This window comes from Miniopterus natalensis, chromosome 10 (genome assembly GCF_054644295.1).
Source record: "Miniopterus natalensis isolate mMinNat1 chromosome 10, mMinNat1.hap1, whole genome shotgun sequence".
Lineage (NCBI taxonomy): Eukaryota > Metazoa > Chordata > Mammalia > Chiroptera > Miniopteridae > Miniopterus > Miniopterus natalensis.
In genome coordinates this window covers 39986177-40004125 of record NC_142090.1, presented here as the reverse complement: position 1 = coordinate 40004125, position 17949 = coordinate 39986177, and the positions used below count along the sequence as shown (strand labels likewise).

Sequence of the window (17949 nt, the reverse complement as noted above, 5' to 3'; positions counted from 1 at the left end):
GGGTATGCCACAAGACAGGACCAAATGACTAAAAATCAAGGAGGAAAAAAAGACCATAAAAACAGGCCTATGGGTGATCTAGATATTGCAGTTAGCAGAAAAGAACTTTAATATAACTATGACTAACATAACTATGTTCACAAAAACAGAGGAAATGATGGAGAAAATAGATGAAAAGATAGAAACTTTCAACAGGGAGTTGTAATCTGTAAAAAAGAATCAAAAGTTTTAGAACTGAAATTAAGAACTCAATAGATGGTTTAACAGAACATTAGCAAAGTAGAAGATAAGATCAAATATATTCAAAGGGAAGCCTAGGGGGGGAAAAAATGGGTGAAAAAAAACAAAAGAAAAGAATGTGTGAGATATGTGGAACACAGTAAGAAGGCCTAACATACTTTTAATTACAGTCCCAGAAAGTTAAGGAAAATGGGAGGGAGGCAGGAGCAACATTTAAGAGGTAACAACCGAGAATTTTTTTATTAGAGACTTTATTTTTTTCATCACCATTTATCCCCCCATACCTTCTTCCATCTCCACCTACCACCCACCTGCAATCACAACACTACTGTCCCTACCCCTGAGTTCTTTCTCCTTTTTTTTTTCTTTTTTGCTCAATCCCTCCACCCCCCAAAAAAAACTCCCCACCAGAGCTGTCTGCCTGCTCTCTATCTGAGAATTTATTAAAACATAAGACATCAACCCACAAATTCAAGAAGCTCTGCAACCCCAAGCATGATAAATATGAAGAAAATCACACCAAGGCATATAACAGTAAAAAGAAAATTAAGTAAAGAAAAAATGACTCATAGAGTAAGAAGTGCTGGGCCTACTGAAGTATATAAGACTGATAGGACACACGAGGAAGAGACTGCAAAGTCAAAGGTATACCAAAGTCTTTACCTCTAGGGCAAAAAACGTTATCTTCACATGGAAAGAGGCTAATTTGTGCATAAATGGAAGGATGAGACATAGCAAACATTATGTCATCGGCTTAGTATCAGATATCTCATTTCATACTGACTTTAAAAACACACTATGGAGACTTAAGTATATTTATTCCATTTTACAAATTTTCAGTAGACACTGATGATAAGAAATTTTAAGTAATTTCATCAAAACACACACCAAAAAGACAAAACTCAAATTCAGTTATAAATGTTCTAGAAACAATGCTTTGAATAACACACTACCCAATCTCCTATGAAAATGATGCTACAAATCACAACGTAAGCCTCCAATATTTATGTCTACAAATAATATGAACTACAGGATCAATAGAAAATGTTTTAAAATGTGTTTATTTAGCAGGTGCATTAGTTATCTATTGCTGTCAATTTTACACCAAAATTTACTAACTTAAAACAACAAATATGTAGTATTTTACAGTTTCGGTGGATAAGCAATACAAGAGTAGCTTAGCTATGTGATTCAGACTCAACGCCTCTCATATGACCGCAGGCAAGATGTCAGGTGAGGTTGCAACCATCTGAAGGTTTGAATGGGGTAGAGTATGTGCTTCCATGATGGCTCACTCAAAGGGTTGGCAAGCTGGTGCTGGCTGTTACAGGAGGCTTTATAGTTCCTTGCCTCATGGACCTCTCCTAAGGACATGAAAGGTGGCTTCCCCCAGAGTAAGTGATTCAAGAGAAAGAAAACTGGAAGCTTCAATGTTATATATGACCTAGCCTCAGAGGTCGTACACTGACACTTCAGCAATATTCTGTTGATCATACAGGTCAGCCATGATTCAGAGTGGGAAGAGAGAACACAAGGGCAGGAAAAATAGGTGAGGATCATTAGAGGCCATCGTGTAGTTTAGCTACAAGAGTAGTAATTACATTTTAAGAGCAATAAACCTGGTTTTAAAAAATCAGTATTCCATGTGTATGATGAGCTGTCAATTTTTCTTCTCTAAGTATACACAAGCTATTAGTTGTTTATTTAGTAACAGAGTGTTAAAATCAAAGACAGTGTTAACTACTATTAATTTTGCAAGAATAAGTTTAAAATAAGCCCAGTTATCCAAAAGCATAGTTATTTTGCAAGAATAAGTTTATAATAGGCATAGTTATCTATATACTTTTTTAAAAAAGTAGCTAATGATAATCAACTCAACCCAAGGAGCTCTTACATGTCAAAAAATGACCTGCTATTAAAATAAAATATGAAATAGCTAATTAACCAAGTATAAAGAACCTAGAAAAAGGAAAATCACCAAAAAAGGGGGCAACAAATAAACAAATTAACACTCTACTTATACACTTACAAGCAAGAAATAGAAATCATTACAAAGTTAACATTAAATGTGGAAAAATAATGTGTACATTCTGAAGTAAATGTGTTAAATACAAATTGAATCCTGAATGGTAGTCTTTATAATAAGATGCCACATGTTGCTCAAGTCTGGACATCAAATGTGCATCCAATGTGAAAAGTTAATTCTAGCCTCTTGACTATTTTACATAAAAGCACTCATCCACAGACCATTAGATAAAGTTACTGTAAATAAGGTTTGCCTGTCTTATTTATAAGTGAAAACTAAGTAATTCCTCTCACATAAATATACAAAAATAAATACTTTCACAACACAATTCACTGAAGCATTCATGCTAGGCTTCAAAAACCATAAATAAAATAAAAACTCCAACATTAGGCACTTGATATAGCCTTTCACGCTTTTCTGACAGGTATCTTTCATGTTAAGTTAAAGCAAGCTAAAGGTGAACTTTAAGGTTTTTTTTCTGCTTGTTGTAAACAAAGAAAATGGAAAGTGATTCAAAAATACAATTCACAGAGGTTATTCTACTGCTGCAGTCTATATATCACATTTTGAATAAAATTTTTTTTTTTAAAAATCAAGCAGATTTAATAGAATTCCACTTTTTAAAAAATTTAAACACAAAAAAAGGCTTCTGTATGATTTGAACTTCCATGAAAAACCACCCAGTGTTAGTAAAAGCAAATCATTTTGGTTAAATTTTAATAATCGGGCAAACCTACAAATAAAACCATCAACAGTCTTAGTTAAGATGAGAGTAAACTGCGTTTCTGTGACAACGCAGTAAAATCGTACAAGTTCTAAGTTGCAGCTAAGCGGAGATATGACCAGTGACATTTATCCATACAAGAAAAATTTGCAGCTTTCCTTTAAAAAGAATCAATTCCTCAACTAGCATGGATTTTCACTCAGTGTACAGCACTTTTAACTCTAGACAAGTCCTTAAACCATCACAAAGGATTCTAGAATACTCTGAAAATAAATTTCATATCACAGTCATTCTTACTGAATTTTGAACTTAAAAGCAAAAAAAATTACTTTTGGGGTAACAAATTAAGGCAATTAAAGACTCTTATTTTGTTACTAATGTTACCGGGTAAATTTGCATGGAGGAAGTGCTATAACCTAACTTACGATCGGCATACCAACAAGAATATTGCCCTTTTCACCTGATAATTTCAAATTCGTGTACAAGCAATTTTTTGGTGTTTACAACCAATTTTTCATGCTGTTTTCACTTTATCCGTATCTTCCATACACTAGTACATTTTACAAACCATTATTACAGTCCAAATGAAGACTTGGATTTTCACTTTTTAAAATGTGTGTCACATAAATTCTGGAGGTTAACAGAGAGATTACTATATTTTTTGTTGTTACTATTAATATATAGAACTTAAAATTTTATTTCTGGATACCATTTATTAAAATCCAGTCTTGTCTTGTTTCTGGGCCCTCCCCGCCCCCAATAAAATTACACTAGAAAGACTGAAGAGGAGAGGTAAGATACAAAGTCCAAGTTAAGTTAGTGAAAAACACCACCAGTTGAGCACTCCTAGACAAGGAGAAAGATCTCAACTGAACCTCTAAGAATTTTAATAAGGTGAATGGTTTAGTTGGTCTCATGTCATCAACAACAACTGACTAGGGACAAATCCTTTTAATAAATATCCATTGTTTTAAAGCTAGACATAATAGGGAACACTAACATACTCAAAAAAATTATTAAAAAAATGTGATTTAAACTTCCGCAGTGAAAAACCAAGTATTAATAAAAAGCAAGTTAACAATCAACCATGAATACGAAGGTATAAAATCAAGTCTTTCCTCCTCTAGAACATTCTCTCTAGAATTCTAATTACCTTAAGGAAAACTAAAATATTCAAAACTGGTAGTCAACCTTCTAAGTTTAAGATACAAAAAAGCTATCAAAATCTAATATCAGAACATTTAAATTTTAGAAAATTCACATTTTATAAAGTTTCTCTTTATAAATCATAGCCTATGGTATACTAAAATATTTTTTATCACTATTAGAGAAGATAGAGAACAAAAAATAAAACAAAACACAACTGGTGTCAAATACAAACAAGACTTTCTTTTAAAAAGCATAACTGAAATTATACTGTAAGTCAATCAAAACATACAATTTGAGCCTCAAAAACATAACTAACAAAATTTTTAAGGAACAGATCTATTGACTACAACATATTATCAACAAAGTAACAAACAGTCAAAAAACTATCATTGTATAAATCATATGTAAATATACATTTATTTAAAACTATAATCGTATCAATAAATGTACATGGACAATACAGGACATCTCCAAATATGCTATATCAATCTTGAACTTTTCCAGAAAAAAAGTTCTATGATGAGAAGAACTGTATAAAAAAATGTATAAAAGCATAAAACACATACAGTTAAATAAGTGATCTTCAACCGGAGGTGATTTTGTGCTCCTGGGACATTTATATATTTGGCAATGTCTGGAGACATTTTTGTTGTTACATCTGAGTGGGAGGAGGAGATGGTGCTATTGGCATCTAGTGGGTATAGGCCAGGGATGATGCTAAACATTCTACAATGTACAGAACAATCTCCCAGAACAAAAAATTATATGGCCAATAATGTTAAGGTTGCGAAATCCTGGAAAATCTATTTTCAAAGACTAATAACAAAGAGAAATGTTCTCAAAACATTGTATTAGGTGAAAAAATAGGTCATAAAACCTGCTTTGCATGATCCAAATTTTATTGAAGAAATTTATATAGATATGGGGGGGACCAGAATAACCACTACCAAAACAGTAACCTTCCTATGCTTCAGTCTCTTCATCTATAGAATGAAAGTAATCATAGGGCCCACATCACAGGGCTGCTGTCATTATTCCAGAAGACAGAAAATAAAAATCACTATTGTAAGCTATTACCAATATTTTCTAAATTTTCTAAAATAAACATGTATTATGTTTACTACAGAAATAAGTATATGACAAAAATAAACAGTATTTTTACAGCTATTGTTCAACATCCTCTTCAAAACATTGTATCTACTGGACTAAGACTCTTATCTCTGAAAACTGCTTTCCTTACCACTTTGACTGGAAAAGAGAAAAACTTGAGCCTTTAATAATTGAAGAGCTCTACTTAAGATTCACAAGATATGCAGTCTTCATAAACCCTGGTCTCTCCTTTGCCCTGTAGTATCAGAATTTCATGTTCAATTGAAGAAGGAAAAATATAAGGTGAAGGTTCCCATGCCCCAAGCCAAATACCATAAACAGGATCAACTCCCATCATTTATTTTATATTGGGAAAGCGATAAGGATATATAGAGAAGGACCAAAAAAAAAAAAAAAAAAAAAACCCACAAAAAAAGCAAATAAGCTTTTCATTTCCTTCCAGCCATATGGAATAACCTTACCAATCTTCAAGATATGCCATTCACGTGGACAATTCCTGCCACTAAAGCCAACATAACCCTCTTTTCCTTTCTTCTCAATATGCCTTAGTGATCACAACATCCTTAGAAGCAGGGTTTATGCCTTTTCATTGTTCTGAACTTCACCTAACAAAACTGGGGGTACCTAATAAAGAACAGTGAAAACAAAAGTACGTAGCAACAGCAGACCAAGTTTAGTAAGAAGCTTTTTTAAGACATTTTCATTGAGATTTCCACACAAGAAAAGCCAAATCATACAGTATCAGCCAAAAGGAACCTCAGAGATCATCTAAACTATGTGTTAATTTACAGATGGGGAGGTGGAGTTATCAAACAGAGGGGAGGGGGTGGCTATTCTGATACAGCATAAATTAGAATTATAGATAAATATACAGAAATGAAGCTCTATCATCTTCTCACAGCAGCACAAAGAGGTCCAGCAAACTAAATTTTTCATGAAAATTTACATTTCTTTATAATTTATGTTTATTCTTATATAAAAAAGAAAATGCTAGAGTTCTTGGGATTACTTTATGTTTCGGAGGAGATTAAATACCTCAAGTATCTTTCAATTGTACATTCCATATTCCAGATGCAAAAGAAGCACCTTGCTGGCTACCCTCATCAAAGTCTCTGACAGCTTATCAAAAGTTTCTGTGGAGATAAAAAGCTACAACAACAATAAAAATTAAGATAAATAATTACCAAAATCAAGGAGAAGCTAATACTTATGTGATAGTAGGAAGATGGGCACTGCAAGGAACCAAAAACACTAACTAACAAAAGTAAAAGCAAAAAGTCATTAATAAACCAGAAAAGTGAATAATAAGTCCGAGGGTTAATACTTTTAAAGATAAATAGAATAAGATAACCACAGAATAAACTGGGAAAAGTCATCAGAGTACTATAGCTTATCTCCTGCAGAAAGACCTATACAGTTTTAGCAGCAAGTTCTATTAACAATTCTCAAAGAACAGAAAATCTGTAAGCTATTTAACCCATTGCATAACAGAGAAATAGTAAAAACTTCTCAATTCTTTTCAAAACCCTGATATTGAAACTCTCAAAGAGGGTTTTAATGGAAAAAAACACATTTAGCTCAGTCATCTCCTGTTAGGAATTTAAATGTAAAAATTCCTAGTAGATTTTCATAAATCAAATCCAATCTGCAGAGAAATAACTTACAGTTCTGACATGGTACAATCAAGCCCTAACTGTCAAGTGCGATCGCCACTTTCATTCTTGAGTAATTATCAGAAAGGAGACACACAAAATTTTCTAAAAATATAGCTCCTGACAGTATCAGCAGTTTCACTACAACTATTTTCAGTATGTTTTCCCCTGCTAAATGTATTTTATTCCCCAAATCCTGAGAAATAAAGCCTAATAAAAAATGCTAAGGGAACATCACCCAATCCTATTATTTACTTTATTAGTTTCCCATATCTGCTATAACAAATTACCATAGACTCAGTGGCTTAAAACAACACCAATTTGCTGTCTTATTGTCCAATACAGACCTCACTGAGCTGAAATCAAGATGCTAGCAGTCTGGCCCGGCCAGGCGTGGCTCAGCAGTTGAGCGTCGACCTAGGATCCAGGCGATCGGGGTTCCAGCCCATGCCCGGGTTATGGGCTCGATCAATGACTCTCTCATCAATGATGTTTCTATTTCTCTCTCCCTCACCTTTCCTCTCTCTGAAATCAATAAAGATATATTAAAAAACAAAAAAAGATGCCAGCAGTCTGTATTCCTCTGGAGGCTCTGGAGGAGCCTTGCTTTTTTTAGCTTTTAGAAGCCATCTGCATTCCTTGGCTTTACGTCCCCTCCTCCCTCTCCACCTTCAAAGGGTTGAGTCCTTCTTAATCACATCATTCTGACTTTCTCTACTTCCCTCCTCTACTTGTAAAAACCCCTGTGACTAAACTGGCCCAGCTAGGACAATGTAGGATAATCTCCCTATCTTAGTCAGCTGATTAGTAAACTTAATTCCATCTGCAACCTTAATTTCCCTTACCTCATAACAAAAGTCACAGGTTTCAGGGATTAACAGGTAGACATGTTGAGGAGACCATTATTCTGCCAATCAATTTTCTGCCATTACTAAGAATAGAGTAAGAATCAAAGAGAATAAAAATAATGGTGGACAAAAAAGGGGGGGTACATCTGTAATACTCTCAACAAAAGTAATTTCAAAATGGATAAAAGACTTAAATATAAGATGTGAAACCATAAAAATCCTAGAGGAAAATACAGGCACCAAAACCTCGGACATCTCTCATAGCAATATGTTTGCTGATATATCTCCTAGGGCAAGAGAAACTAAGGAGAAAATAAACAAATGGGACTGCATCAAAATAAAAAGCTTCTGCATAGCAAAAGAAATCATCAACAAAACAAAAAGGGAGCCCACTATATGGGACAACATATTTGCCAACGACACATGGGATAAAGGGTTAATATCCAAAATATATAAGGAACTTACACAACTTAAGAAAAGAAAGACAAACAATCCAATTAAAAAGTGGGCCAAGGACCTACATAGACACTTCTATTTTCACTTTTCAAACAGCACCTAGAGTGATCTTACTAAAACAATGACTCTCCAATGTCTTCCCATCTTACAGTAAAAATCCAAAATTCATAAATTGACTTACAGGCTGCTATGTTCTTGCCCATTCATTACTTCATTTCCTACAACGCAGCTCCAGCCCCACTCACATCCTTGAAGATGTCTAGCATGACCCCACCTGACAGTAGTGCATTTTTTCTTCCAATTATCTACAAGACCTTTTCCCCAGGTATTTATTCAAATTTCATCTTCTTAGAGAGGCCTTCCCTGACCAGGATAAATCAGTACCTCCTCAGCCCACTCCACAGTCCTATTACTCAATGTTATTTTTTTTTAATCTACAATGTTTATTACCACCTGATATGTATGTTTTTGCTTATTGTCTCCCTCCATCAAATACTGGTATATGTTAGCACCCAGAAGACAAAAGTACTCAATAAATATTTGCTGAGTGAATACAATGATCAATCAGTCTATCTTGAACTGCCTAAAATATTTTTTTTTCCTAAGTAGCGAAATTATAAATTCTGTTCAAAGATATATCATCCTAGAGTCATGTTTATCTTTCCAATCTCTAATAAGTGGCAGAAATACAGGTTCACAAATCTGTATTTGCATCCAGAAAGTTTCTACTAAGTTTCCAAACATAATTTTTATAATATTTGCTTCAAAGGGAATGTTTATCCATGCCTGAATAATGCAACAGTCAGCAGAACTTGTTAATATTAACAGCTCATTAAATGAAAGAGTAAATTTTTCATTCAAAGGCTACTTGGAAGGATCTATTACAATTCCATGCTTCATTTTTCTCAGCAATCAATCTCATAACAAGGTACATTACAATTTTAGTTACTATAAATTTGTTTATAAAAATTAATACATGTAAAGAATCAATTTAATTTCAATAAATGATTCACAATGTTCTACCCACCAGGTAAGACAAATAAATAATTTTTGTGTGACGCATTTTCTGACTTCAAATAATCTATCTCCTGATTTCTCATAATGACTGATTCTCATTATTACAAAACTGAAAAAGAGTACTCCATGTGGCTGGTTTATCTAGAAGTTGCATTTCATTTTAATATTAATTTCTCATTCAACATAAACTGCACGTAGGTTTATTTTAAATAGCTATTTGTCAGTCTACTTGGTTTGTTAAAATTAATATGTGTAATATATTCAAGACCTCCTAATGGCGATATTTGCAATAACTAAGCCAGATCTGAATGAACATCTATTTAGGGAGTATGTTTGTTAATAATGGTAACAAAAGTCATAAACACAGAAGTGACACTAATTAACTTTCTATCATTACAGGCCATGGCCCAGGCAAGGGGTAATGTAATTTACATGCAATCTTTGTTGCAAAGAAACCCACTATAAGCAGAATAATCCTTAGTTTAACTATTCAGTTGCTTTTACAAATAACAAAAGGTCACAGGAACCCATACCTGGTAAAAAGCAAACCTTACTGCAAGTCAATTTCCATTAGGTACACTCCTCTATTTCCTTGTCACCCCTCTTTAGCCTGATCGGTTTTCCCTTGTCATTCTTCTCTTTGCCATACAAGTTCAGTCTTGAAAGGTTAGGCTAACAATTTGATGCTTCTACTGCAAATTTCTTTGTACAACACATTAAACTATTTTAAGAAAAGGTGCAACGTACTTCTAACTAACTAATATAGCAAGAACCTATTCGAAGCAAGCAGGGTTTAAAAAAATACATATCTCCATGAAGCAGAGTTGCTTCAGTTTCCAGCTGTATGACTAAAGTATACTGGTCCATACATAAATAGAAAACACCCTGAGGAAAACTATGACATTTCTGTATTATTGATACCGCGATTTCCTCTCCCTGAACCACTGAATCTACTCAGAAAAAGATCTATGATATGTTAGGCCACAACAATTTTGGAACTCTTTGTTACTGCAGCATAGGCAGCCTCTCTTGCCAAATATAGTACCTGATAAGTTGGGGTTCATATTAAATGAGGTAATCCATATAAAGCACTCAGCACAACACATGGAACACAATAAGTGGACCTGAAAAATTGAAGTGATGATTCTTCATTAATTATTGTTTTCCTTTAAAATACACAAGAATGAATCAGATATTAGAATTATCTGGCAAGGATTTTAAAGCAGCCATCATAAAAGTGCTTCAACAAGCAATTAAAAATTCCCTTGAAATAAATGAAGCAACAGCATATCTCCACAAAAAAACAGAAGTTATTAAAAATGGAAAATATAATAACCAAAAGAAATAATTTACTGGATGAGCTCAATAGCAGAATGGAGATGACAGGGGACAGAACCAATGAACTTGAGAATAGATCAATAGAATTTACCCAATCTGGACAATAGAGAGAAATTGACTGAAAAAAATAAAGTGTTTCAGGGGCCTGTGGAACAATAACAAAAGGGCTAACATTCATACTAAAAGTCCCAGCAGGAGAAGAAAGAGTGAAACTGAAAATGTATTCAAAGAAATAATGGCTGAAAACTCTCCAAATTTGGGGAAGTACATAACCCTACAGATTCAAGAAGCTAAGCAAATCCCAAAAAAGACAAATTGAAATCCATACCAAGAGACATTATAATTAAACTTCTGAAAATTAAAGTAAACACACATACACACAAACAACACTTGAAAACAGCCAGGGAAACTTGACACATTATTTATGGAGGAGCACCAACTCAAATGACAATGCATTTCTCATTTGAAATGAGAGGCCAGAAGGAAGTGGCACAGCATTTCTCAGGTTCTAAAAGAAAAGACCTGTCAATTGCAAATGCTATATCTGGTGAAAATATCCCTCAAAAATGAAAAGGAAATAAAGACATTCTCTGATGAAGAAAAACTAAGAGAATTTGTGGGTTGCAAATCTATTCCTAAAGAATGGCTAAAGTTTTCTAAACAGAAAGGAACAAAAGATAGAAGATAACAAAAGACGACTTAGAATTTTAACATAGGAATGGTTAAAAAGGGGTAAATATACTAAATTATCCTTTTCATGAGTTTCTTAAATCATATTTGATAGGGGAAGCAAAAAGTTTAATAACAACTGATGTACTCAATGAATATAAAGTAAATATTAAGACAACAGTGTTTAAAAAGTGGGAAGGATAGCCCGGCCAGGCGTGGCTCAGCAGTTGAGCGTCTACCTAGGATCCAGGCAATCGGGGTTTGATTCCCGGTCAGGGCACATGCCCGGGTTGCGGGTTCGATCAATGACTCTCTCATCATTGATGTTTCTCTCTCTCTCTCCCTCTCCTTTCCTCTCTCTGAAATCAATAAAGATATATTTAAAAAATAAAAATTAAATTTAAAAATTTAAAAAAAATAAAAAGTGGGAAGGATAAAGGGGCATACATGGAAATTAACACTTGACCAGTAGTAAAACATCATGGACACCAGACACTGTGATAAATTATGTATGTATGTTTTAATACCCAGAGCAACCATTAAGAAGTAATACACTTAAAATTATAGAGATGGAGAACAGATTAGTGGTTGCAAGGGGATGAATGTGGGGGAGGTAGTGGCCATGATTATAAAAGGATAGCACTAGGGAACTTGATGAACTGTTCTGTATTTTGAATACAGTGGTGGTCACATGATTTTCACATGTGATGAAAGGACAAAGAACTAAATACACACACACATACACACACACAAATGAATGTATATAAAACTGGTGAGATGAGAATAGGTCTGTGGGTTTTATCAATACCAATTTACTAGTTGTGATATACTAGAATTATGCAAGATGTTACCCTTTGGGAACTGGGTGAAGGGTATATACCCAGTTTTTTCTTACAAGGGCACATGAGTCTACAATTATCCCAAAATAAAAAACATCTCAAGAAAAAATGTAGTATATTAGAGTAAAAACAATTCTGGCTTATTTAAAATCTTGGATATACTAAAGAGGCTAAGAAACAAACCAATCCTTTTCCCTAAAACCCTTGGTAGAGTTTGAGGTGGGGAAGTAAGGACATGCAGTTTCAGTCTGGGCTCCATAGCTCTGCAACCTAAAAGTTCTGTGACATCAACACAAACTACTACTATAAAACATACAGAGACTAATGTGTTTTGTTAAAAAAAAAAATTGTGTTGTTCCGCTAAGTATATAAGCAATGCACATTTGTTATGAAAAATTTAGAAAATGAAGGCAGATAATGATAATAAATAAAATGACAATCACATAATATCACCTTATGGCCATTTTTTTCTAAGCTTATATGTGGATTTTGGAGAATGGAGAGAAACTAGATTATACTCTAAATCAGGAATCAGCAAATTAGAGCCCATGGTCAAATCCAGCCAACCACCTGTTTTAGTACAGCCTCCAAGTGGATTTTTATATTTTTATATGGTTATATACCTATACAGTACCCTTAATATTGGCTCTTTGTCTACAAAGCTTTAAATATTTACTATCTAAACCTTTATGGAAAAAGCTTGCCAACCCCTTCTCTAAATAGCATTTTTGTAAAAAGCTTTTTCAATTGAAAAGATTATAATTCCTTATTTCTGAATATTTAGCCTGTTTCCAAATTTTTATATTATAAACAAAGCTGTAATGAAAAATCTTGCAGGTAAATTTCTGCACACAGAGATAGATGTACTTTTCAAAGGGGATATAACTTATAACTAGCATTACTTATTTTATAAATAATTATTTTATAAATATATTTATAATTGTTATTTTCTAAATAAACAATTTTATTTTATGGTAAAACAGGAATATTATTAGAATTATTAATATTATATATAAATTAGCTAGACAATTATCTATTCTCCAGAAAAGAAAGCAAAGTTCAAAGATTCTGAAATTGGTATTTTCTTCTACTAGTGAACAAACGAAACTCTGTAATATCACCCAAAATATTACTTTATACATAGGCAGGAGTTAGAAGGAAGTTTTGTTTTTTTTTTAATCCTGTCCAATTCTACAAAGGTACATAGAGGAAGAGTATGACATAAAATTAGAGAGGGCACAGTGAAATTGGAGGCAGTAATTGAACAAGAAGTTAGAAGAGCAGACTTTAGAGTCAGATCACTGGGTTCAAATCCATTTTACCAGCCCAGTGACCACGGGCAAGTTAACTAAACACTGTTTTCTTCCTCTGCAAAGCAAAAGTAATAATCATGGCCAAGTCACCAGGCTAATTAATGTATCTAAAGAGCTTACCAAAGTGCCAACCACTGTTTCCTATACGAAATGTGTTTCTTTTTGTAATGTTGTTCATTATCAAAATGGATTACCAACACTGCTATTTCCACTGGACCATCTTTGCTCCAAAGAGAGCTCAAAACTTTCCTCTATAAGTAGTAACTTGTAGGATTTTAAAATCCCAGATATTAGTGTGTTCACTTGCTTTTGTTTAAAAATATATTTAATATAAAAGCATATTATTTGTTTCAGCCTGAACAAAACCACTATAAAAGAAGTTACCACTGGATTAAAAAGTACCACTTTAGAGGAAAAAAATTCCTCTGAATATAGACATATCAATCTTTAGGCTTAGAATGTATTTTTCCTTTAACTGCCTATAAGTGGAATTTACTCATTTTCCTACAACACAGCTAAGCTACTCTGTAAATTTCTTGACTTCCCCATATAGCTCATCTCTCACATACTTCCTATTGACTGAACTTGAGAAACATTTCCTCTTTGTCTTCTCCTACTGCCCAGGCCAGACTCCTACCTTCCTACTATCTCTCATGGGGACTTCTACTAGAACGTCATGTCATGGGTCTCTTTCCAGTGTACCTGTCACCAACCAGCCCCTATCCCAACCCCCAACAAGAAAGGCTTTGGCTGACGCACCCCCAATGTCCACAGGATCAAATCCAAACTGTCTGGCTTGACAGATTAAGAACTTCAGAACCTCACCCTAGTTTTCTTATCCAGCCTCATTTCACCAAATTCCTCTTACATTCCAGCCACAAGGAGTCCCTCATGGTTTGATGAATGCACATGCACGTTCATCAGTTCATCACTTGCTCTCTGCATATGTTCCCTCTTCCCCAAAGACCAAAGATGTGCCTAGCCTCTCTGCCCAGACTCATCTTCAGTATTAACTTTTTTTAAAAAATATTTTTTTTATTGATTTGAGAGAGAGGAAGGGAGAGAGAGAGAGAGAGAGAGAGAGAAACAGCAAAGATGAGAGTCATTGATTGGCTGCCTCCTGCAAGCCCCCTACTGGGGATCGAGCCCTCAACCCAAGCATGCGCCCTGACCAGGAATCTAACGGCTATCCCCTGGATCATAGGTCCAGGATCATAGGTCGATGCTCAACTGCTGAGCCACGCTGCCAGGGCTCAGTGGCTATTTTTTAAAATAGATTTTTTAAATGTCAAGATTAGTTTATAAAACTTTGCATCAATTTTCCCACTACCAACATGCTTCAGGTTACAATATTGCTCAAGATGAGGAGAAAACTTTTCATGTTTCCTTTTTAAACTAATCCAGTAAACATTTTTAAAGACAACTGGCATGTTCTTCCCCAAGGCTTAATTCCCCATGGCCCTACTTTACCACCCTAGCCTTGGAAAGGCTGTATTTAGCAAAGCAGAACAAGTTTATGATGAGAACATGGTTAGCTAGAAATCCCCAGGCTCCTGAATCACCACCTTACCTCAGACTCATCAGTAGATTCTTCAGGAGACATGGTTTCCTGCAAAACATAGAGGGGGAAAATTGTCAGAACAATGACAAAAGAATAAAAAATAGTTTCAAAGGAAACGAGTCCTTTGAAATGTAATGCAATTCAATGCAAATGTTCCCACCACCAATATCCACCTGCCCTTTTTTGGAGGTAATCTGCAAATACAGTTTAAAGGACTCTAGGAGGTTCAACTCTCACAGACCTCCTACTTCTCTACACCCTGCAGGACTGAGATGGTAACTCTGGGGCCACACAAATCCACTGTTCCTGCTGACCTACCCTGAGTAGTCAGCAGGTAAACAAATGACCCCAGGAACTGTCATGTACGTATATGAAAAGCTTTTCCCTTTCTAAAAATTGAAATGACTCCGGCAAAGCAGTCTTACTGATCTCAGAAAGGAAGAGGAAATTGCCATCTCAAAATATCTGTAAGCCAATCTGGTACTGAAAAGCTCTTGTGCTATTAATTATTATACTATTAATCTGATTGAGTCAAAATGATTGTCTTGCTTAAACAGCATTTACAAAAGAATTCCCCTAGAGTGGTACCTATCAGACACTGCAAACAAGCTGTATAATTTATATCCACTCTTTAAACCATTAACTGGAAGACAAATTCTACCATTTAACAGTTTCCCTTTTGCTAGACAATGAATCTTGCTGCTCTGTAGAAAACAAAGCAAAAAGGGGAAAAATTGACTTGATCCTGCTAATCTCTCACCTGTCCACTGAAAAAGAGAATCTGCTGATGCCACGCATCCTCAAAGAGGTCAGCAAAATGAAGATTTACTTAACGTATTTATAGATATCAATAGCAATAAAAGGTTACAACTAATATGCTGACACTGAATGTAAGCATTTTACAACAACCCATGAGATAAAGAAAGAACAAAAAAAAAAATGAGGCAAGGACGTCTTAGACACAAATATTTTTTCAACAAAAAAAATGAGTATTTTTTAAAAAGTTAAATGCATATCTTATTAAATGCAAATTGGACAGCATGATAAACACAAATCTGGTGTTTGAAAACATTTTAATTTTATTCATGGAAAATCAGTTAGAACCTGGCAGGTGGCAGGCTGCCTAAAGATCAGCCTTGTGGACAATATAGTCTCTGCTCTCAAAAAACATCTGTAAAATGGGGATGAAAGCTACTTGTAATTAAGAATTTTACTGTAGTTACATCATTAACCATGATGAATATGAGGCTCTACTCTACATTCCAATGCAGCCAACTTACTTTAATGATATTGTAAGTATTAGGAAGTTCTTATTAATTTGGAGCTACAATCTCTCCACAGTAACTTTTTATTCTTAACACCAATAAGACAAATAAAAAAATCAAATTATTCTACTACTATCTCACAGTTCTCCAGAGCTAATGACACATATCATGCCTATCCTTCTAAATTGTTTCTCCTCTGTGCTGACCATTCCAAGTTCCAGGTTTTAGTCCACCTACCATCCTTACACTTCTCTTCTGAACACAGCCCACTTAATATTAACAGTCACTATTCTGACATCTTTACTGAATATATATATATATATATATATATTCATAATGCTAAATGCTTTACGGATAGCATCTTAAAATTTCCTAACTACCTCTGAGGTATGAACACTGAGGCTTAGAGGTTGAACTTTCTAAAAGTCCCTGATTATTAAGTTGGTAGCATTAGCAAAACCAAGCTTTCACAACTGTGCCAGTGAACCACATATAGGTTCCTATTTTCCAACACTAGAACTCTGAAAGGACACTTAACTAATCTTTTCAAAACGTGTATTAAACTGAAGGAATTTTTTTTAAATTTAGAATCCATTAAAATACACACCAGGGGTAAAGTGCAAATATCCCATTTATATTCTTGATTAAGTCAAAAACTTAAGTCCCCACCCAGAAATTTCAATTCAAAAACTCTAAACCAGAAACACTCTTGCTCCCCAATGGAAAGCAGTACGATCTCAGAAACCTGCATCTTCAGGGAAAACCAAGCTTTCGGAGGCACTTCCTGTAACTCTAGTAATCAATAAAGAACATTTAACCCACGTATCTCTCAGACTTATCCTCAGCACCAGCACAAACCTCCCAAAGACAGCTATGGCCTCAAAAAAATTATACTTTTGTCCACAATCCTACCAAAGCAATGCATAAGTAACTTCAAGAATTAGCCTGGTCTGTTATTTCTTAGCTTCATTCCTTCATCAAGCCCTATGCTTAATGCTCTAGAGCAGGGGTGGGGAACCTTTTCTCAACCAAAGGCCATTTGGATATTTATAATACCATTCACTGGCCATACAAAATTATCAACTTAAAAATTAGCTACGAAAAAAGCTCCTAGATTTATTGAAGTTCAAGTTCTGCCTGCGCCTGCCTGAAACCACATCATTTCCCAGGCCCTATACAGCCCCTGGGCCAGAAGTTCCCCACCCCTGCTCTAGACACAGGCAAACAGGAAATGACATGAATGTCCCCAGTGAGGGATCTAAGAAACAAGGCTCAACCTTGAGAAAGATTACAATTTAAGAAGTCAGTGGTTTTCACGCATTTTTTAAATTCACACTCTATTTTTCAAATAATCTAACTTCGAATCATGAAAATGTTATAAAATTGTGCTGTTCTCTAAGTAAAATAAGCCAGACACAAAATGACAAATATTGTAGGAGACAGAAAGTAAAACAGAGGTTAGCAAGGCTGGGGATGGAGTAATGAAGGGTTATTATTTAATGGGTATGGACTTTCAGTTTGTGATGAGGAAAAGTTGTTGAGATGAATGCTGGTGATGATTGAACAACAATGTGAATTTACTTAATGCCACTGAATCATAAACTTAAAAATGGTCAAAGTGAAGACTGCTTTAATAAGAAGTAGAAATACAGAGAGAGAGAAAAACACAGGCATAAAGAATTAAAATGGCAATAGGTAAGTACCTATCAATAACAACCTTAAATGTAAATGGATTAAATGCT

At 34.6% G+C, this 17949-nt stretch overlaps 1 protein-coding gene across 4 annotated transcripts in view; it reads right to left on the bottom strand.

Moving 5' to 3' along the window:
• VPS41 (VPS41 subunit of HOPS complex) overlaps positions 1-17949 on the bottom strand; it is a 184681-nt gene that overhangs the window by 161065 nt on the left and 5667 nt on the right. For all 4 annotated transcript variants that reach the window (XM_087821080.1, XM_016199147.2, XM_087821082.1 and 1 more), the window contains exon 2: positions 14952-14990. In XM_087821080.1, the coding sequence (XP_087677206.1) occupies positions 14952-14990 (39 nt within the window). The remainder of the gene's footprint in view (positions 1-14951; positions 14991-17949) is intronic.